The 22,556-nt window shown below is 37.9% G+C and overlaps 1 protein-coding gene across 1 annotated transcript in view; it reads right to left on the minus strand.

Annotated features, from left to right (window-relative positions):
• Positions 1 to 22,556, minus strand: part of CCDC171 (coiled-coil domain containing 171) — a 318,539-nt gene that overhangs the window by 148,799 nt on the left and 147,184 nt on the right. Inside the window, exons 18-19 of the mRNA XM_055123989.1 lie at positions 22,255 to 22,437; positions 17,911 to 18,096 (exon numbers count right to left, since the gene is read on the minus strand). Coding sequence (XP_054979964.1) covers positions 17,911 to 18,096; positions 22,255 to 22,437 — 369 coding nt within the window. The remainder of the gene's footprint in view (positions 1 to 17,910; positions 18,097 to 22,254; positions 22,438 to 22,556) is intronic.

The raw sequence follows: 22,556 nt of genomic DNA on the forward strand, positions 1-22,556 counted from the left end.
TTATCCCAAATGAATGGATAGTGAAGGTGTAGTATACATACAGACACTGGGGGGTGGAAGGTGGAGGGGGTAACAACAAAGACTCCATTAAGTACAGCAAGAACACTAAAAAACGAACAAGGGAAACACTTAGAAACTCACCAAGCTCAATCAACATCTCAGAAGACATAAACAATAACATCCTCAGGCAGAGTCTTGAGTGACACTATCATGAGGATGTTTAATGAATTTAAGGAAATGATAGCACAGGTAGCCAACAAATCACAAAAAATTATGAGCTGACTTTTTAAAAATTACTACAGTCAGAAATGACAAAAATGAAGAACATAGTAAGTGATATAACTAGTCAGCAGAAGCTCTGAACAGGAGAATAATAGAAGCTGAGCAGAAGATTGAGGGGCTCCAAGATAAGAAGGAAACCACTAAGAAACAGCAGGTGTAAAATAGTCTGAAAAGAAATGAACAGCATCCAGAAAGCTAAGGGATGAGTTCAAGAAGAACAATATAAGACCACCGGGGTCCCTGAAGAACAGGAAGGCAAATGTGATGATAAAACAATAGGTAAAGAAATCATTGACAAGAACTTCCCGGAGTTGAATATTAAAGGTACTGGGACCTAGAGGCCCAAAGGGTCCCAGTGAAATAAATTCAATTATAAAAACTCCAAGACACATTATACTCAAAATAACAAAATCCAAAGATAAGGACAGAATATTGAAAGCAGCAAGATCAAAAAAGAAATTTACATAGAAAGGAAATCCCCTTTTAGATGTACAGCATATCTACCAAATGAGACTCTACAAGCCAGAAGAATACGGAAATATATAGTTTAAAAGAACTTAACAAAATGAATATCACACCAAGAATACTCTATCCAGCGAGATTATCATTCAGATTTGAAGTAATTATGCAAAGCTTCTTGGAAAAGCAACAGCTTAGGGAATCTGCAGCCTTGAAACTAGTTTTTCAAGAAGCACTGAAAGAGTTTTAGGGAGAAACTTCCCATCAGGTGCCACGGAACATGAAACTCACTAATGGCACATACCGTTGTCTTCCACTAGATTAAGAAAGGTTAAAAACATGTAGCAATTAATTGGTGCTGGAATATATAATGCTTGTAACAAATGCATCATGAACAACTTTATAAACAATGGTGTTTAAATAAAGTGGAAAAAAATACAAAAAATTTTCAAAAAAAATGTACTGAGTCATCATCACAAATTGACTTTATTCATTTATTTTCTGGTAATTCTATTTGCCATTCCTTTAGAGGTGTTTTGGGTCAAGTAATATGAAATAAATTTGATATATAACTGCCAAGAAGGTTAAAAGTAAAGCTTCACACAGGAGTTTATAAGTCTGTAACTGTACCTCACAGTGATTCACTAATAAAAAAAAATTTTTTTAAAAAAAAGGAAAGCTTCATTTATGATAGGGAAGACAGGAGAATTACTGCAATATGATACAAGCACAAAAAAATTTAATAAAATATATTATTGAGATATATTTGAGATGCAGAGTTGAAAACTTAGTCATGAAAATGAGAATAAACAGTCTGCTATACTGTATTAAATAATTCAAATTTATTAAATACATAGGTTAGAACACCGTATAGCAATCAATCACTACAAATCGACTTTTGTTGTGATTTATTATCTTTTCTGATAATTTTATTTGCCATTTATTTAAGTTATACAACTGCTAAGCGACCAGGCTGGCAGGTGGCAGAGAACCTGATGGGGGACAAAGGACATTGGAGGTGGGACTAGTGTTGGAACATTGTATGCTGGAAAAAACTCTATTATGAACAATTTTGCAAATCACGGTGTCAATAAAATATTTTTTAAATAATAAAAATGAATAGAGAGAAGAAAAACCTCAAGTACAAGGTAAATTACGTAAGAATCATTACAGCTCTCCTATATGATGCCATACAAGTAAAAAAAAAAAGACTGGAATATATATTCAGACTACTAAATGGGAAAAAAATTCAACCAAGAGTATACTACCCTGCAAAGCTCTCATTTACTTTTGAGAGGGGAATAAAAATCTTTTCAGAAAATTGGAGCTAGCAAAATTTACAAAATCTAAATCAATCCTGCAATATCTACTGAAGGACCCCAATAAAAAGTAAATGGACATTTGCAAAAATAACTAAACCACACACAACAAAAATGGCAACACAACCATTTATGTCAATAATTTCTCTGAATGTCAGAGGATTAACCTCTCCAATAAAAAGGCATAGACTTGTCAGGTGATGGGTCAAAATGGAAAAATCTATCAGCTGCTTACAGGAAATACACCTAAACTAACAAGATAAATACAGGCTCAGAGTGAAAGGATGAAAAATAACCTTACAAGTCAATGGTAGACATAAAAAAAAAAGCCAAGAAAGTCAACACATCATTAGAGTCATTAGAGACATAGACCAACACTATTTACTGATTACAAGAAATATTAATGAAAAGGTATTAACTTTCAACAAAATCTATGAGCCAAATGAAAGATCAGCAAACTTTACAAAGCTTCTGCTCACAAACCTAAAGAAACACATCCATGGAAACACAATAGTAGTGGGATACTCAACACGCTATATTTGCCACTAGATAGATCAACCAGACAAAATTAAAAATATCTGCAAAGATGCAAGAATTAGTGGAGTTAGTAGAGCTCAAATCAATGGACCCTACACCTCCACAAAAAAGCCACATACACATTCTTCTCTAGTGCTCATGGAACATTCTCAGGACATATCACATACTAGGACATAACTCAATCATAAATACATTTTTAAATATAGAAATCTTACAAAGTACCCTCTCAGATCACAATAACATGAAAGTGGAAATTAATCAAAAATGGAGAAAATTTCCAACATTTGAAAGCTGAACAAATCACTGCTAAGTAACTACTGAATCAAAGAGAAAAACAAAGAAGAAATTTTTTTAAATTCCTTGAAGATAATGATAATGAAGGTACAAGTTATCAGGATTTATGAGATACAGCCAAAGTTGTTCTAAGGGAGAAATTCATAGCAATGCAGGCCTACATTAAAAAGAAAAAAAGCCAAAGTCAACAATCTAGACACACATCTCAAAAATCTAGAGAAGAAACAACAAATGAACCCAGAAAACAGTAGAAAAAAAAGGAAATAATAAAATCTTGAACAGAAATGAATTAAAAAAAAACAAACCACAATAGCAATACTGAAAATCAACAAAACTGAAACCTGGTTTTTTTTAAAAAAAAAAAAAAAAAAAAAAAACAAGATCGCCAAGCCTTTAACTGGACTCACATGGACAAAAAAAGATGTCCAAATAATTGGGTCAGAGAAGAAAGGAGAGAAATCACAACAGAATCTTCAGAAATCCAAAATATTATGAAAGGTTACAATGAACAGCATTATGCTGTTAAACTAGAGAATCCAGAAGAAATGGACAGATTCTTAGAAACAAAGAATCTCCTAAAACTGAATGAGGAGGAAGTAAAAAGTCTGAATGGGTTATTCACAAGTAAGGAAACTGAAACAGTAATTAAAAATCTCCCCAAGAATAAAAGCCATGATCCAGATGGGTTTACTGGTGAGTTCTATCAAACATTCAGAGAAGACTTCATGTCCATACTCCTTAAATTCTTCCAAAACATTGAAGAAACAAGAATCTTTTCTAACACCTTCTACAAAGCTAACATTACACTAATACCCAAAGCATACAGAGATACTTATAGAAAAGAAAATTTCAGACCAATTTCCCTGATGTGTATTGATGCAAAAGTCCTCAACAAAATCTTAGCAAACTGAATCCAACAGCACATCAAAAAATTATACACTATGATCAAGTGGAACTCATCCCCAGGAAGCAAAGATGGTTCAATATACTGAAATCAATTAACATAATATACCACGTCAATAAAATGAAATTAAAATCATATAATTATAACAATAAATGCAGATAAAACTTTTGACAACATCCACTCATGTCACATATCAAAATTAGTGGGAACAATCTGTGTTGGTGAGGATGTACTACTGCAAAGGGACTCTCACCCACCGCTGGTGGGAATGCTGTCGAGTTCAAGACCAGAGGAAACACCACATATAGTCCCCGAGCTTTTTAGGAGTGATCTCTGAGCATAGTCAGGAGTAAGCCCTGAGCACTACTGATGTATCCCAAGAACATAAGGTAAATAAATAAATTTATGCTGAAACCAGTTAGCTCAAAATGCTGAGAATATGTTTTGTATGAGGAAGGCCCAGACTTAGTCCCTGGTACTGCATGGTCCCATAAGCACTGCTGGAATTGACCCCCTGAGCATCAAGTTGGTAATAGGCCCTGAGCACACCCACACATAGGCCAAAAAACAAAAAGAAAAAGTTACAAACTGTTCACAAATGTTAAGGGCTGTTTAGGTTATTGTATACCCAAAACTTACTACCAAATTAAGAACTATAACTCTAAATTTACTATTCACTGCAGACAATTTTTTAAAAGTATTTCTAAATTACATATAAGAACCTGCATTAGACAAAAAAAAAATACATCACAAAGTTTAATCATTTAATAAGAAAGGTATTTGCTACATATGTCCTATTGTTTGGTCTCACAAAAGTGAGTATAATGAATCTTTTTAGGAATTTTTACCTTCTAACTTGACTCTTTTCTTGTAAATTATTTTTTAATGATCTGAGAACTGTTTTTTCCTTGGATGTGTGGGGGTAGTGATATGGAGAGATATTTGGGAAACCATGAAATACTGGGGATCAGGAACTAGAGCTTCTGCATGCAAAGCATGTACCCAGCCAGCTCTTTGAATCATCTCCCTGGCTCCCTATTTTCTTCATTCTTTTTTTTTCTCTGACCTTGAAATATAATTGACTATCCTATTAGTCTCAATGGTATAAGTCATTAGGAAGATAAAAAATATATGGGATTAAAGTAAAAATGATAAGACTTTTAAATTAAGTAATGGCGTTAAGTAATCCTACTTTATGAAAATGAGATATATGATAGATGTTAATTATTATCATAATCAGGATTTATCAACAAAAAATGTTTAAATATTTTTAAATAGATTTTGAGTTTCTTTAAAACTTTATAGATAATATAAAGCTAGTCAATACTATGTAAATAAATTAACTCATTATAATACAGTGAATATCTTCAGAGTATAGCAAATAATTGTAGTGATACAAGGTTAAAACATCTTTAATAAGACAGTAAGTATAGGCAGCAAAAACATAAAATGTGGCCCTTCACCGCTATTACAACTTCAAATATTTTTGCAAAATACTCTTTTTGAAATTTTAATATTCTTCCTTCCTTCCCATGTACAGCTTAAGTATAATCAAGTTTTTTATAATGGACAGACTTTTTATACAATAGAGTTGATAAGAGCAAGAAAAAGTCAAAGCAGCTTCAAAAAAAGTAAGGAGAGATACTGGGAGCTAGGAAGAGACATAAATCTTTGAGACACTGTCAAGCTACTACAATTTAATAGGATGAAAGACAAGACGGAAGTAAGCATATGACAGAAAATAATTATGAAATGGGCATATCAGTAAGACTTAAATCAGACTTAGACAAAGGGACTATGTGGGAGACATGATGTAAATAGTTATCCTCCTAACCCATTCTCATAACCAATGTTTAACTCTTACCATGGTCAGGATTCCAAATGTATAACAATTTAAAGAACTTAAGATTCTGTAATACAATTTCAGAAGCTCTCAAGTATCTTTAAATAAAATGTTAAAAAAAAATCACTCTGGACAACAACTGAATGCTGAAAGCAGGTAAAGAGACAAACATGATAACCTTTCATTACCTATATTGCAAACTATAATGCCCAAAAGGAAAAGAGGCAGACAGACAGACAGACAGACAGACAGACAGACAGACAGAGGAGTGAGAGAGAGAGAGAGAAGTGCCTGTCAAAGAGGTGGTTGTGGGGGGAAGAGTAGTGGCGGTGGCAGGAGGGAAACTGGGGACGTTGATGGTGGGAAATGTACGCTGATAAAGAAATGGGTGTTGGAATACTGTGTGACTGAAACTCATCATGAACAACTTTGTAACTGTGTATCTCACAGTGATTCAATTTAAAAAATTAATTTAAAAAAATGAGAAGGAAAAAATTGTTAACAACAATGAAAATGTTGGGAATTTTTTAATGAAATTCAGTATATAATACATAGTCAAGTATTTTACTTCATATACAGTAAAGGTGCAAATACATGTTATTTAATTAGACAATCAGAATTTGTTCTCAGGAACTGGTAATTAATCATGAAGATGTTTGTTTTAAAACAAATTTTGTATTATAGTTTAGGTAACATTATTACAGTAGTGTTATGGTTATGGTATTGATGCACCCTACCATCACCAAAGTGACCAAGGCCACCCACCACTGTTCCTATGTCACCTTTAGTCTGCATCTACATTCCCCAAGCCAACCCCAGTTACTTGGTAATCTGAGAAAAACAATTTTTTTATTGAATCACCATGAGATAGTTATAAGCTTTCATGTTTGAGTTTCAATCACACAATGATCAAACACCCATCCCTCCACCAGTGCACATTCCCCACCACCAATATCCTCAGTATACCCCCCTTTCCCACCTTCCCCTTCCTCCATGGCAGACAATTTCTCCCATACTCTCTATCTTCTTTTGGGCATTATGGTTTGCAATACAGATACTGAGAGGTTATCATGTTTGGTCCTTTATCTACTTTCAGCACACATCTCCCATCCCAATTGATCCCTCCAACCATCATTTTCTTAGTGATCCCTTCTTTATTCCATCTGCCTTCTCCCCGCGCTCATGAGGCAGGCTTCCAACTATGGAGCAATCTTCCTGGCCCTTGTGTCTACTGTCCTTGGATGTCAGTCTCATGTTATGTTATTTTATACTTCACAAATGAGTGCAGTCCTTTTATATCTGTCCTTCTCTTTCTGACTCATTTCACTTAGCATGATACTCTCCATGTCTATTCACTTATAAGTAAATTTCAAGACTCTCCTAACAGCTGCATAGTATTCCATTGTGTACATGTACCAAAGTTTCTTTAACCAGGACTGAAAAGTTTTTTCAGTCCTCTGAAAAAACAATTTTTTACTAAAGTAACATGACCCCCTGTGGATTTGCAAGCCACCGTTTAAGAATCTAGGGGCAAGTGAAAGTAGACTATAGATCGAACACAATGCCATCCAATGCCTCTAGTGAAAACTACGACACCCAAAAGGGAAGAGAACAAAAGGGAATGCCCTGCCACAGAGGCAGGGTGGAGTGGGAGAGGAGGGGTGGGAGTGGTGGGAGGGATACTGGGATCATTGGTGGTGGAGAATAGGCACTGGTAGAGGGATGGGTACTCGATCATTGTATGACTGAAACACAAGCATGAAAGTTTGTAAGTATGTAACTGTACCCCACGGTGATTCACTAATAAAAAAAAAAAGAATGTAGGGGGAGGATAATGGAGGAAAAAGAGCTAAACAGGAGAATACAGAATACAAAATAGAAAAAATGTGGAGGATACAGGAAATATTCTATATCAGGACTGCGAAAGTAGTTGCACATATGTGTGTATACATTTCAAAATGCACTGTTTCGGTGCTTCCCTTTGGACCCTGCTGCGGAGTGAGCATGATGGAAGAGCCCAAGGAAGCGCCCTTGGACTCCAAGCAGCCCACTGAACTAATTCCGGCACGGGAGCGGAGACCCCACGGCGGGCTGAAACAGTGGGAACTGGGCATCCCCCAATTCTTTTAACCTCTCTCTCTCAAGTCCTTCCTCCCGAGCACAGCGCAGGGTCCGCGGCTTTCTGAGCGCAAAATGGAGACACCGAGCCAGCTGAAACAGGATGCACGCGCTTGTGGGAGGCCCCAGGGGGCGGGGGCAGTGACCCCCGCCCACCGCAGATAGATACTTAAACCCACCTCCCCCACGTGTGCTTCCCTTTGGACCCTGCTGCGGAGCGAGCATGATGGAAGAGCCCAAGGAAGCGCCCTTGGACTCCAAGCAGCCCACTGAACTAATTCCGGCACGGGAGCGGAGACCCCACGGCGGGCTGAAACAGTGGGAACCGGGCATCCCCCAATTCTTTTAACCTCTCTCTCTCAACTCCTTCCTCCCGAGCACAGCGCATGGTCCGCGGCTTTCTGAGCGCAAAATGGAGACGCCGAGCCTCTCTCTAGGTTTCTCCATCTTATGAGCACCATAAAAGGGTAAAAGTTTGTGGTGATGTTATTTCTGGTTGTGCTTTCCCTGGACTTTATACAGAAATCCAAAACCGCGCGGCCGCGGCAGCTAATGTCATATTAGCATCAGCAATATGTAATGGTTCCTTTTTAATGAGTCGGACTTTTGTGGGAGATCCTAACAAGAATGGTAAGTCTGTTGCTGAAATATTGAAGGCAATCAAAGTGGTAGCCATCTCTCTAGACTGAACTAAGCTATATCCCCACGCCGGCTGAGAAGAAATTTTCTTCTTTCTTGGGAAGAAACGCGGCGTGGCGTCAACTATAGTGTGATGTCCATTAAGCAAACAGACCTGGTGGCGTGGGAATGGGATATAAGGGGAAAAATTATGTACATGGAACAGTGGGACGCTGGTGGAATCTCGAGCCGGAGCCGATACCAGCGCAAGACCTTCAGTTTCAGAAACTGCTTGCAGACACTCTACTAGTCTATCAACTAAGCCAGAGCCCCACGCCTGCAGATGACGGGAAATAACCATCCTTTTCGGTTTTTTTCCCTTGTCAGGCAGCGTGGCGATTACTAAACAGGCGTGAACTCGGTGGCGCGGGGCAAGGGGGAAAAAGAAAAGTTATGTAACAAACAGCGGGACTTAATATCTCTATATTCTTAGCAGTGGAGAACTATCAAATGCCTCCTTGGCAATAGGACTGTCTTTTTCTTTTTGGGGGGAAACCCCAACAACGGTAGTGAGTTGTGTGTTGAAACATGGAATGTAATCGAGATAAGGCCTAAACGAAGTGAAACTTATCACTTACAAGGGTGGGGACTGGGGAGATGGGAGGGGGCGGCAGGTATACTGGGGGGGTTGGTGATGGAAGATGGGCACTGGTGAAGGGAAGGGTGTTTGAGTATTGTATAACTGACATAATCCTGAGAACTATGTAACCCTCCACATGGTGATTCAATAAAAAAAAAATGCACTGTTTCATATATATCTAAAGTGTAAATATATTTTTATAAGTTACATCTCAATAAAAGTAATTTTTAAATTGTTGGTGATATTTTAAATGGGTTCAACCTCAATATAACATAGTACAGGAACCTCAAAAAATTAAAAATAGAACATATAATCTAGAAACTCTACTCCTTGGTATCCATGCCAACATAAAACACTAATTTGAAAAGACATATACAAACCTATGTTCATTGCAGCATTATTTACAACAGGTAAGATCTACAAACAACTCAAGTACCCAATAGTAGATAAATGTATAACACTTCATTAATATGAACGTGAATACACATAGACAATAGAACATTATTATAAGAAAATTTGAAATCTTGTATTTTGCTTTAACATGAATGGAATTTAATCCCTGAAACTACATATTCTCACCATGCAGCCAGAGGTGAGCCCTGAGTGAAACTTCCAAGTACCGCACTGAGTACTGTTGACCACTTCCCTAAAGAAAAGGTAGGAATTAAGATACAGATGCCTACTACTTCCATTCTAAACACTGAATCCTAGTCACTGCAGTGAGATAGGGTTGTGGTAACTGAATGGAATCATATGAAATTGTAAAAGGAAATATAAAATTGTTTGATACAATATAATACACTTAGAACACCCTATAAAATAAATTATTAGATTTGCTAAGAGTTTAATAATGTGACTAAATATAAGATTAGGATATCTGTTTATATATGCCAATTAATTGGTTGATCTTAATGTGTGAGGACTTAGTCCAAAGAAATAATGTAAGAAAGCTTTCTTCCAGTCAATATTGTATACTAGCTTCTTCTAAATAAAAGTGACCCAGGATGAACCCATTCAAGTTCTTGGGTAATTCCTTAATATAAGAATCTTAGATTCAAGGCTCTATTAGTGAAGATCAAAGCTCAGTCTCACACACCTAGCAGCAGTTTTGATATTTCCCTCCAGGATAGGCCCAGAATCTGTTCATGATACTACCTTCGATTTTCACTCATGGACTTGATGGTGATTTCTGTTGTATTTTTATCCTTAAAAATTTGGGGTCTGAAGAGATAGTACAGCAAGTAGGGTGCTTGTCTTGCATAGGGTCTTTCTGGGTTCGATCCCTAGCATCCCATATGGTCCTCTGAGCACCACCAAGAGTACAGTACTCATTCCTAAGCACAAAGCCAGGAGCAACCCCTGAGCATCACCAGGTGTGACCCAAAATCCAAGGGGACAAAATTTCCTTATTCTTTATTTCAAACTTGTAATGCATTGTGTGTCTTATCTAAAATCATGAAGGAAAACACTAAAGGAAAGGCTGTTCTGAGTATCAAGTCCAAAGTATGATGTATAAAAACTATCACATACAGCAATCACGAAATCCCATTGATCATTGAGTGGCTCAAGCGGTCTCAGTAACCTCTCCATTCGTCCTATCCCTGAGATTTTAGAAGCCTCTCTCTTCTCAGCCTTCCCAACGATGCCACATTGGAGACTCTTTCGAGGGCAGGGGAATGAGATTCAGCTGGTTACTGGCTTTGGCATATGGATACACCATGGGAAGCTTGGAAGGCTGTCCCATGTGGGCAGGAAGCTCTCAGTAGCTTGCTAGTTTCTCCCAGAGGGAGAAGTAGGTTCTAAGATACGGGAGCTTGCTTTTAAGTCTCTGGATGTTGGCCGTTGATGGGGTTACACACACTTGGGTTCCTCTGCCGGTACCTTCATGCATGAGGCTTGTCTGAACGTGTGGAGAGGGGCCTTGAGCATGGCTGTGGCTTGGCTCCGGTGGTCTTCGGCTGCCGGGAGTTCTGCTCGGAGAGGGGGGGGAAGTTGGAGCCCATCCCCTCCAAGGGGCCCCGGGGAAGACAGCCAGGCATGCAAGCAAGAGACTCACATACAGCAAAGTGATTTTAAAAAACTTAAAACTTTTAACAGTGGTTATTTTCAGATGATATCATGAATAACTCATTTTTCTCTTCTATATTTTCCATATATTTTACTTATATCATTATTTTTTCTTTATAAGAGGTAGTAATATATTTCATTTTTTAAATTTTTTTTGGATTGGGGGTGATATCCAGAGCTCAGGGCTTTCTCCTTGGCTCTGATCTCTAGGATCACTCTTTGAATGACTCAGGGGACCATAGAGGGTGCCAGAGATCAAACCTGGGAGAGTCACTTACAAGGCAAACACTCCATCCACTGTACTATCTCACCAGGCCCAGATTTAATTTTTTAAAGAAGTTATATACAGAGCATATAAATACAACCTCTTTAAGTATTATTGAAAAACCACAAAAGAATATTATATATATACATATATATATGCTTGTCTTTCTAATAGTATCTTAATTAATTCTCAAAAATTATGTAACTCAAGTATCATTATCCCTATTTTTGCAGAAGAGGAATCTGAGGCCCAGAAAGGTTAAGTAATTTGCTCATGAGAGAACTAGGATTTAAATTTGGGAATACTTGTTCCAAGGCCAGGGCTTTTTCAACTGAACCATGTTGCCTCCCACAAGAGAGCATTTTCACACTACCACCTGCTAGTTCTAATTAAGAGATAGTAATTAAACAATTCTCCACTCCTGACAACAATATTTAAGCCACTGGCATTTTAACGGAATTAATATGAACAGCTTTTTTATCTACTGGTAGATACTATATCTACACAAACTACACACTATTATAGAATTAAAAGACTCTAGTATGACAGTTATATGCTTTTACAAATTATGTTTATAATTACATTATATACAAACAGACATAGGCATAAGAATGTGAATATTCTTATAAAAACTGGTTGAAAAATTATCAAAGAAACAAAGTATTAATAACATTGATCAAACTGGCAAAAATATCTTCAATAATATCCAGTTTGGGCAAAAAATAAAATTCTCATATATTTTAAGAAAAAAGTACTAAAGGCTTAAAAAAGAAAGTTACAATAGGTCAATTAATTTTATTTACACTTTAAAAATGTACGTGGCTTTTACCTAGTCAATTTCTAAAAAAGATCATAAATACATTAGAAAGCTTTAGCTATAGAATTATTCCTCTTAGAATTCCCTTTAGTACCAAGAGAGGAAAAAGAAAAAATTGAAATTAATTTAAGTCTGTAGGAATAAGAACTTAAGTGAGTTTTATCAAGTAATAAGCACAACAAACACTACTATATTTATTATACAGGGTGCTTTTGAAAAGTAACTTTAAAAAGTATATTTGGAGACGAGACCCCGAGTGGCCCTACACGAATGGCTGCTCCGCTCCTGAACGACCATGATCCCAAAGGCCCACTAACTAATTTCGGAACCCAACAGCTTCTTGCAAAAATGCTTCTAGACTGTGAACTAACTAACTAAGCTACGGCCCCATGCCGCCCTGGGAGGGGAAAGGTTTTTCTCTCTTGGCCTTTCCTTTCGGTGGCGGCGGCGTGGTGACCGCCATCTTTTAGAGCCCACTAAACAGAGGTATGAGCTTGCAGTGACATGACTTCTGGCAGAAATTTCTCTGGACTTACTTACTAAAATACCAGAAATCCAAAACCGCGCAGCCACTATTGCGGCCGTGTGACCTCATATGATCTTTATTCTCAGCAATGGAAAACGAATTATCAAATGATGCCTTTTTGGCAGGTCTGATTGTTGGGGGAGAATTCCAAATAGTAATAGTGAGTTTTCTGTTGAAATATTGAATGTAATCAAAGTAAAGAAAGAGTAAAGTGAAAATCATCAGCAACATGGGGTGGCGGGGGGAGAGAGGATGGAGGAGGGTGGGATGGGAGATACACTGGGTTTCTTGGTGGTGGAGTTTCTTTCATTGGTTTCTTGGACTGGTGAAGGGATAAGTGTTTGATCATTGTATGACAGAGACTTAAACCTGAAAGCTGTGTAACTTCTCGTGGTGATTCAATTTTTAAAAAAAAAGTACATTTGGTATACAGTTTTATTTTTATCTATCTACACTTAGATGGATATCTCTTTGGTTGCAAGTATAAAATTTAAATGATACATCAATTTTAACAGTAGATATATTTGGTGATATTACCAGAATATTTTAATTTCATTTATATATTCTAATTTTTTCATATGACTATTTATCACTTAAACTAAAAAGAAAAGGAAAAGAAAGTGGGCTGAGGAAATGTTACAGGGGCCAGAAGTGCATGCTTTGCATCATCAGGAACCTGATTCAAGTCCTGGAACCCATGGTTCCTGAGAAACATGCAGGCTCCCCAACCGATGGAGGTCCCAACACTGCAGGGACTAAGCAGTTTCGCACTGAAGTACCTGACCCAATTTGCCAAGGAGCGGCCTCAGAGTTGCCTGAGCACTATTTGGGAGCCCCCCACACACACCTCCAAAAAGGGAAATATATAAAACAACTAATATCATAATGTTTTTATCATATCAGTTGGTCAATAAAAATGTTTATAACTGGTAGTGACTCAAGTTATAAAGCAGCATAGATGTATGGCCTCGTTTACATAGAAAAATAAATATATACAGAGTTGAGCTGTATAAAATTCCCGGCATTTGTTTATTATTAGTAAAAATAGTCACTTTAAATTCTTAGTACATACAATGAGGAAAATAGAATCTGAAATATTATTAAAAGATGGTTTTAATCTTCTGCAAGTTTCTTTAAATTTATCAGTATTTTATTTTTCAATTTTAATATTTATTTCCTAATTAAAAATATTGAATTCCAGTTATAATACCAATGTACAGGCCAGAAGACATGAGAAAATCCATTGAACTCTCTAGATTTCATTGGAAAACAAATAAAATTGGGCCAGAGAAATAACTAAGGGAGAAAGATGCAACCAAACCCAGTTCAATTCCTGGCACTTCATACAGTCCTCTAAGCACACCAGGAGTGATAAGCCCAGAGCCAGGAGTAAATCCTTAAGACCATGGGTGTGATCCCCAACCCCAAATTTTACAGAGGTAGTTTAAAAATGAAGATAATTTAAGTAGAGACTATCATACAGAATTCTGTTTTTAAAGAGATGGGGGGGCTGGAGCAACACACAGCAGGTAGGGCGTTTGCTTGCACAAGGCCGACCCGGGTTCAATTCCCAGCATCCCATATGGTCCCCCGAGCACCGCCAGGAGTAATTCCTGAGTGCATGAGCCAGGAGTAACCCTGTGCCCTGTGCATCGCCGGGTGTGACCCAAAAAAGAAAAAAAAAAAGAGATGGGGACATTTCTTCGAAATTTGGAAATGCCTGCCATCCTGAGGAAATTAATGTTCTATGGAGATATATTTGTATGTGTAAACTTATGTAGCAACTTATACTTTCCTTAAATATTCTTTAAAAGGTTTTGACATTCATGAAACTTGCATATAAGTATATCAAAATGGAGAGTATCATGTTAAGTAAAGTGAGTCAGAAAGAGAGGGACAGACATAGAAAGATTACACTCATTTGTGGAATATAAAGTAACAGAATGCAAGACTTACACCCAAGAATAGTAGAGATGTGTAGCAGGAGGATTGCTTCACGGCTTGGAAGCCGGCCTCATATACTGGGGGAAAAGGCAGTGCAGATATGCACCAAGTAAAGGTTGTTTGGAGGGCCCTCTCGGGATGGGAGATTGCAAGCTAAGAGCAGATTATAGACTGAACATGATGGCCACTCAATACCTATATTACAAACCACAACACCCGAAAGGAGAGAGAGAGCAAAAGGGAATGCCCGCCACAGAGGTGGGGTGGGTGGGGGAAGGGATGGGGATAGTGGGAGAAATACTGGGATCATTAGTGGTGGGGAATGGGCACTGGTGGAGGAATGGTACTCAATCATTGTATGACTGAAACGTAAGCACAAAAATTTCTAAGTCTGTAGCTGTACCTCATGATGATTCATGTAAAAAATTTTTTTTAATTTTAAAAATAAAATAAAAATAAAACTTCCTATTCCCTCTGGGGAAGAGGAGTTTTGACATTAAGTTCCAGAGCATATATTGTATCACTCTCCACCCCACCACTCCAGCCCTCACCCCTTCACTTCCCCAACTAAGCCAATGTGGCTAGCTGGTGTCTATATTAAAATTCTTATTTAAAATGTAGTTTTTTTAAATATACATTACTGTAAGGACATATAAATACGGCTGTGATTTGTTACAACTGGAATCTAAATAAAGGTTTGTCTACTTAGTTAATCCAATTTAAAAAAAAAAAAAAACCACTATGATAATTCATAGTGTTTGTGAAATCTGACTTTATGGGTCAATCATTAATGGATGCATAAGTTATGTAACATCTTTATATCTGAATTTTCTAATATATAAAAAGAGAATAAATTCCACAATGTTCTATGAGGATTACATAACTTTTTAGAATTTACCTAGCATAGTATCCAACAAACAGTAAGTTCTAACTTTTTTTCACTATTTCATACACAAACACACACAAAGATATATATGTCTGTGTGTGGTATATGCACATACATATACATACACACATATATATAAGCTGGAGAAAGTAAAGCAGGTAAGATGCTTGCCGAAAAACAGCTAGCCTACATTCAATCCATGGCATCTCACAGCACTGCCATAAGGTCCCCCAATACCACCTGGAATGATGCCTGAGTACAATGAGCCCTAAGCACTGCTGGGTGTACACCCTCCCCAAGTATAAGTCAAAACAGACTCATAGTGTGGCTAGAGAAATTGTAGAGCAGGTAGGGCATTTGCCTTGCATGTGGCCAACACAACTGGTTCAATCCCTAACACCTATATGGTCCACCGAGTCTGCTAAGAGTGATCCCTAAATGCAGAGGCAGGAGTAAGCTCTGACTACCACCAGTTATGGCCCAAACACAAACAAACAAAAAAACAAGACTCATAGAATAATGGACTGGAGCGATAGCACAGGGGGTAGGGCATTTGCCTTGCACGCAGCCGACCTGGGTTCGATTCCTCAGTCCTTCTCAGAGAGCCCGGCAAGCAACCAAGAATATCCCGCCCACATGGCAGAGTCTGGCAAGCTACCTGTGGTGTATTCAATATGCCAAAAACAGTAACAACAAGTCTCACAATGGAGATGTTACTGGTGCTCGCTCGAGCAAATCGATGAACAATGGGATGACAGTGCTACAGACAGTGCTATATAATAAATTATGTATCTCTGAGTTGCTTAATGTAACACTGTATCACTGTCATCCCGTTGTTCATTGATTTACTCGAGCGGGCACCAGTAACATCTCTATTACACTCAGCACTGAGATTTTAGCAGCCTCTCCTTACTCATCTTTCCCAACAATTTGAGGTTCTTACAGGGTCAGGGAAATGAGACCTATGATTACTGTTTTCGGCATATCAAATACACCACAGGTAGCTTGCCAGGCTCTGCTGTGCAGGTGGGATACTCTCGGTAGCTTGCCAAGCTCTACAAGAGGTATGTATATATCTTTTACTGTATTTGGTATATGAATACGCCATGGGGAGCTTGCAAGGCTCTCCCATGCGAGCAATAGACTCTTGGTAGCTTGTCAGATTCTCCAAGAAGGAGAACAAAGTTGTTAGATGTAGCATGGCCGCAAAGGTTCCGGGAGCTTGGTTTTATAGTCTCTGGATGTTGGCTATTGGTGGGACTACACGGCGCCAGGGGAAGTTTGTCGGTGTGACTCCAAGCTACTGGAAAATGGGGGGTCTGGCTAGAGAAGGCCCAGTCCCAATTCGAGCAGGCTTGGAGATCTCAGCCCCAGGTCCCGCACACTGGGTTCCTCTGCCAGTCCCTTCATGAATGAGGCTTGTCCAAACGTGTGGAGAGTGGCCTTGAGCATGGCTGTGGCTTAATGTATAAAGTATAACTCCCAATATGTTAGGATATATCGTTTAGTTTTCTTGGGATTAGTTGTTTCAGGGAATATAAACTCACTAGTGGAAACTTACAAGCACTAAAATCATAAGACAGAATTTTGTTATAGCATATAACCAACATTTTCAGATACCATAGCCCTTAATCCACTAATGAAGTATTCTTTTTTCTCTTCTTTTTTTACTAATGAAGTTTTCTAAATGAATCTACTTTATACCTTCTCTTTCCCTTCTAAATACTTTTGCTATAAATATTTAACAGAGAGATGAACTCTTTCTAGATAAACCTCCCTCTTCTAAACATGCACTTATATAAGAATCAGAGAGACGACCAGAGGATAGTACAGGGTTTAAGGCACTTGGCTTGCATGCAACTGACCCAGGTTCAATCCTCAGTACAACATTTGGTCCTCTGAGCACTTCCAGGAGTAATTCCTAAGCACAAAGCTGAGAGAAAGCCCTGAACACCACCAAGTGTGTCCCTCCCCCCAAACAAACCAAAACAAAAGAATCAGAAAGGCCAGACCTAAACTCTTTCAAACCAAAAGATAAAAATTTTAACATCCACAGGGTATGTTTGCATACATTTGCATGTACAGTCAGGCATACATATATGCACACACAAACTAAAGAGAGGAAGAAACAAGATAAAAGAAATTTTAAAAATTGGCACTAGGAAATGTTCCACGTATTTTTCAACTATCAAGCACAGCCTACTTTTTTACATTTTAAACACACGTGAAATCATGCTCAGAATTTAAGTCTCAGCAGTATGTATTATTCCATTCATAAAACCTTTTATAGAACAAAATCTCATGTTTTGGATCTATTTCCAATTCAGGATCCAGTCCCTCAGAGATTCATATATAAATGAGGAACAGGTTATGCAAAGGAGGTGTTTCTACCTTTACAGCTTCTCCAAGAGTTTGGTTTTTGTCAGCCTCCTCACTGGAATGCAATTCAAGTCTGTAATTTAATTCCTGTAGTTGTTGTGCTTGTTCATTCAACAGCAATTGTGCTTGCTGTTCCCGAAGTAATGCATTATTCAACTCTTCACATGCACTTTCAAACTTCTCATGGGTGATCAATTTCTGAAGAAAAAAATAATCAGTTAAGATCTTGCCACACTCAGCACTGATGAAACCCGGTGGGCACCACAACACCGGAGAATTCTCCAGGCCCCATACCGAGCCAGTATCTCCGGGACACCCCAGATGGAGAGGTGAAGTCTCTCCACCTTCTCCAGATGGAATCCTGGAGACCATGAGCTTCTACAAGCATGGCTCCAGTATGTGGCTATCAGGACTATTCCTCCGACCTTTCCTGATATGCAAAGTGAACAATGGAAAATAAATGATCTCGAATATGCCCCTGCCCAAAACTAGAAAGAACAGTGACACTCGGGGCCTCTCATGATGGGGGGTGGAATCGACCCCTCTTCCTGCCACTGAGTTGCCACCCACAAATGGCACTTGAACGGCCATGATCCCAGAGCCACGAGTGGGGAAAGGTGTTTGTCCCTTCCGTCTTTTCTCCACGGCGGTGTGGTGGCACCACCTTTTCAGAGCCTACTGGACAGACAGGTATGAGACTGCAGTGACTGACACGCAGGGCCTCATGGGATGGGGGGGTGGAACTGGCCCCTCTCTCCACCCTGTCGTTGCCACCTACGAATGACTCCTGGCTCCTGAACAGCCACGAACCCAAGGCACACAAATCAATCTCTGAACGCAGCAGCTTCTGGAAGAACTCCCTCCAGACTTATTACTAAAATATCAGAAATACAAAAGGCTCTTCATATCAACAATAGAAAACAAATTATCTAGTGATGACTTTTCGGCAGGTCTGATTGTTGGGGAGGATTTCAGATAATAATGGTGGGTCTTTTGTCGAAATATTGAATGTGATCGAAGTGGAGAGAGAGTGGAGTGGAAATCATCTGCCACATGGAGGGGGGGCAGGGGGGTGTACTAGGGTTCTTGGTAGTGGAGGGTGTGCACTGGTGAGGGGATGGATATTTGATCACTATGGACCGAGACTTACACTGGAAACCTTTGTGACTGTTCTCACGGTGATCCAATTAAAAAATAAACAAATAAGTAAAATAATCAGTTAAAAACTAACTTCCCTTTGTTCCTTTAGTCTTCAGAACTGCATTTCGGCATAAAAACTATACAAACATATTGCTAAATATCTGATATAGACAAAAATACAATATGTTTACTCAAATTCTTTGAGGGAAGAAATAAAAGTGTTATGATTCTAGAAATGTATAATGTATAAATTATTAAAGTCAAATGCAAATACTTTTATCTCTGAGTTTTCTGACAAATGACACAAAAACAGAAATGTACTTACAGTTTCATTAGAGGCCAAGAAGTGCAAGTATACCAGTTCACACAGAATAAAAGAGTCTTTCACAAGCTCTAACACTGAAGATAAATTTATTACACAGGTCTTTCTGTATTATAATAAAAAAGCACTCTTTTCATTTTGGCACCAACTTCTCTTGCTATCTCCCTCACAAAGCAACTGTCATTTGCTATTACTTGCCTTTTCAAAAGTATATATTGTACAATCCTCAACACTAATGAAAATTTTAGAAGAGGCACCATAACAAAAAATAGCCCAGTCTTGCAGTCATAAGACTGCAATTTTGATGCCTAGCATCACCCGACATCAACAAGCAGTGGCTCTGCCAATGGGACCCTCAGAGTCACGGCAGACTGTGAGATCTCCCAATGCACAAAAAATGTGTTAGTCTCATATTCAAGGGTGTAATCCCTAGTGAGCACTACAACCAAGTGTGCAACCTTGGTACAAGCACCACAATGAAGTGTGCAGTCCCTAGTGAGCAATTCCACACCCCCACATGATAACAACTGTATTCATTTATCTTAAGTGAAATAATGTAAGATCAGAAAACGTTTATGTCACTTACAACTGTGTACAAGGAGAAGCAATACACATACACCCAAAGAAAAATGTGGAGAAAGAATTCAAATCGCAGTGTAACGGTAATTGGTTTCAGAGTTGGTAAGGTTAGAGAGATTTGAATTTTCTTCATTTCCTCACTTGTATTTTAATTTATAAATACCATGTATTGAAAACCAAGAAAATAATTAAAGTCGCTCATGAATTTTCCTTCTCTGGAAAAAACTTTTTAAGTTAGGAAAAGTTTGTATCATTAGATACTAAATGACAAGTAATTTTCTTGCCATTTAGAATCTCCAATCAGAAGGCTAATTCACAATTATTTAACAGCTATTTGGAATAATAAAAACAATTTTTAATAATAATGGAATTTATGTTTTATAGGCCTAATAACTAAATTACTGTCTGGTACTCTGTATCAACAGATACTAAAGCTGAAAATTCCAAGTTAACTATTCAACATTTTAAATTAAGTTAAACTTAGAAAACAACTTCTTTTCCTGAAGAAGGAAGTACTTCAAGTACTAGACTTAAGAAACACACTTAAGATCAGGTAAACAGGGTTAGAGTACTTCCCTTGCATGTGTGGGGCCCCGGGTGCAATCCCCAGCACCATGTTTCAGAACGACAAAAAATAGTTTTATATTAATATTTATATTAGCTAACATCAGTTACATGACAGTTTTTAAGCTAATCTTTCAACCCAATATTCATATATTTACATTAAGAACAATAACCCAGGGACAAATAGAAGAATAGCTTATATGATTATACGCTACATATTTACACATTTGATCTTTATCTAGTGCTGTTTTGTAGAGAGAAGGCCTTTCATTTTCTGCTTTTTACATAAATACATATAAATCCTTGATAGAAGTTAAACAAATTAAAATCTTTTTAGAAAAAGAATTTTATTTAATACTAAATAACCAAATTTACTCAAAATATTCAACAGGGGTCAAGAAATAGTTCAAGTGGTAAAATATATGCCTTGCCTGTGCAAGGTCCTGGGTTTAATCTCTGAGCCCCATGTACCCCTTGCTTAGTACCTCTGGTGTTGATCCAGGCCTCAACTCAGCTACATACTTAAAACATATTTAAATATACACCTGTTCAATATAAAAAGAAAAAAGAAAATTTTATCACCTCCAAATACCAGGTTTCTCAGTAACTGTCATTTTAGTTTTTATTATATATTTTGGGGTTTATTCACTCTAGCAGTGGATAAACTGCTATCCTAACTTCTCCTTAATCTTCTTTTCACAGTTTCAGTCACATTTGAATCAAGTTTTGAGTTTCAGTAACACATTATCAGTCTTCTTTTAACTCGTATAACTTTCTTTTAAGAAAGATTTAATTGGAATTTAACTCTTTGTAACTTTAAGGTGCACAAGTTGCTCAATGTTACATTTATACACATCACAGTATGATTGCCACCACTACCTTAGTCAGTATCTCTATCATGTCACATAATTATCACTTCTATTTTGCAGTGAGATCGTCATGTAAAATCTTGCATCATAGCAACTTTGAAGTATGTAACCGTAGGATATTTTCTTTCTTATTTTTTTTTTTAATGAATCAGTGAGATACACAGTTACAAAGTTGTTCATGACTGGGTTTCAGTTATGTAATGTTCCATCATGTTAGGGCATTTTCAAAGTAGTTTTCTGAAGCAAAAAAAAAATCCTTTAAATGGGACTTTGTTATCGTGGCTGGTCCAAGTGCAGTGGTGTTTACAATTAATTGATCATAGTCAGTTACAGATTTCTTTGTTCCTTTTCCACTCCCACTGCTTCACTTGGGGCTAGAGCATAATAGCAAAGCGGGTATGGCATTTGCCTTGCATGCAGTCGACCCAGGTTCAATTCCCAGCATCCCATACGGTCCCCGAGCACTGCCAGGAGTAATTCCTGAGTGCATGAACCAGGAGTAACCCCTCTGCATTGCCAGGTGTGACCCAAAAAGAGCAAAAAAAAATAAATTGTTTGGACTGGAGCGATAGCACAGCAGGTAGGGCGTTTGCTTTGCACATGGCTGGCCCAGGTTCTATTCCTCCATCCTTCTCAGAGAGCCCTGAGCTACCAAGAGTATCCCACCCACGAGACAGAGCCTGGCAAGCTACCCGTGGCGTACTGATATGCCAAAAGCATATTCGATATGCCAAAAACAGTAACAACAAGTCTCACAATGGAGATGTTACTGGTGCCCGCTTGAGCAAATCGATGAACAAGGGGACAACAGTACTACAAGTGCTATCACAAAAGAGACTTCACAAAAGTCATAGGTTTTCAAAAAAAATCACAAATACTTACAGAATGCTTAAATTCATTTAACTGCATTTGGAGCCCTTGGGCTTTTTCAAGTTCCTTTTTCATTTCATTCACATTTCTTTTGAATTCTGTGACCTCTAAGCGCAATGAGCGACGCTCCACTTCTGCAGCATGTAGTCTTTGTGTAAATCCAAGTATTTGCTTCTGCAAAGATGCTGTACTTTTCTGTTGTGAAATGATAACTTCACAATCACTAATTACAAATTTACTAATAAAGCAATATCAATTCCTGTTTTATCAATCACAACATAACTTAAGTTATACCAGCTATTACTAAAACTTAG

The sequence above is a fragment of the Sorex araneus genome, chromosome 1, assembly GCF_027595985.1.
Source record: "Sorex araneus isolate mSorAra2 chromosome 1, mSorAra2.pri, whole genome shotgun sequence".
Classification (NCBI taxonomy): domain Eukaryota; kingdom Metazoa; phylum Chordata; class Mammalia; order Eulipotyphla; family Soricidae; genus Sorex; species Sorex araneus.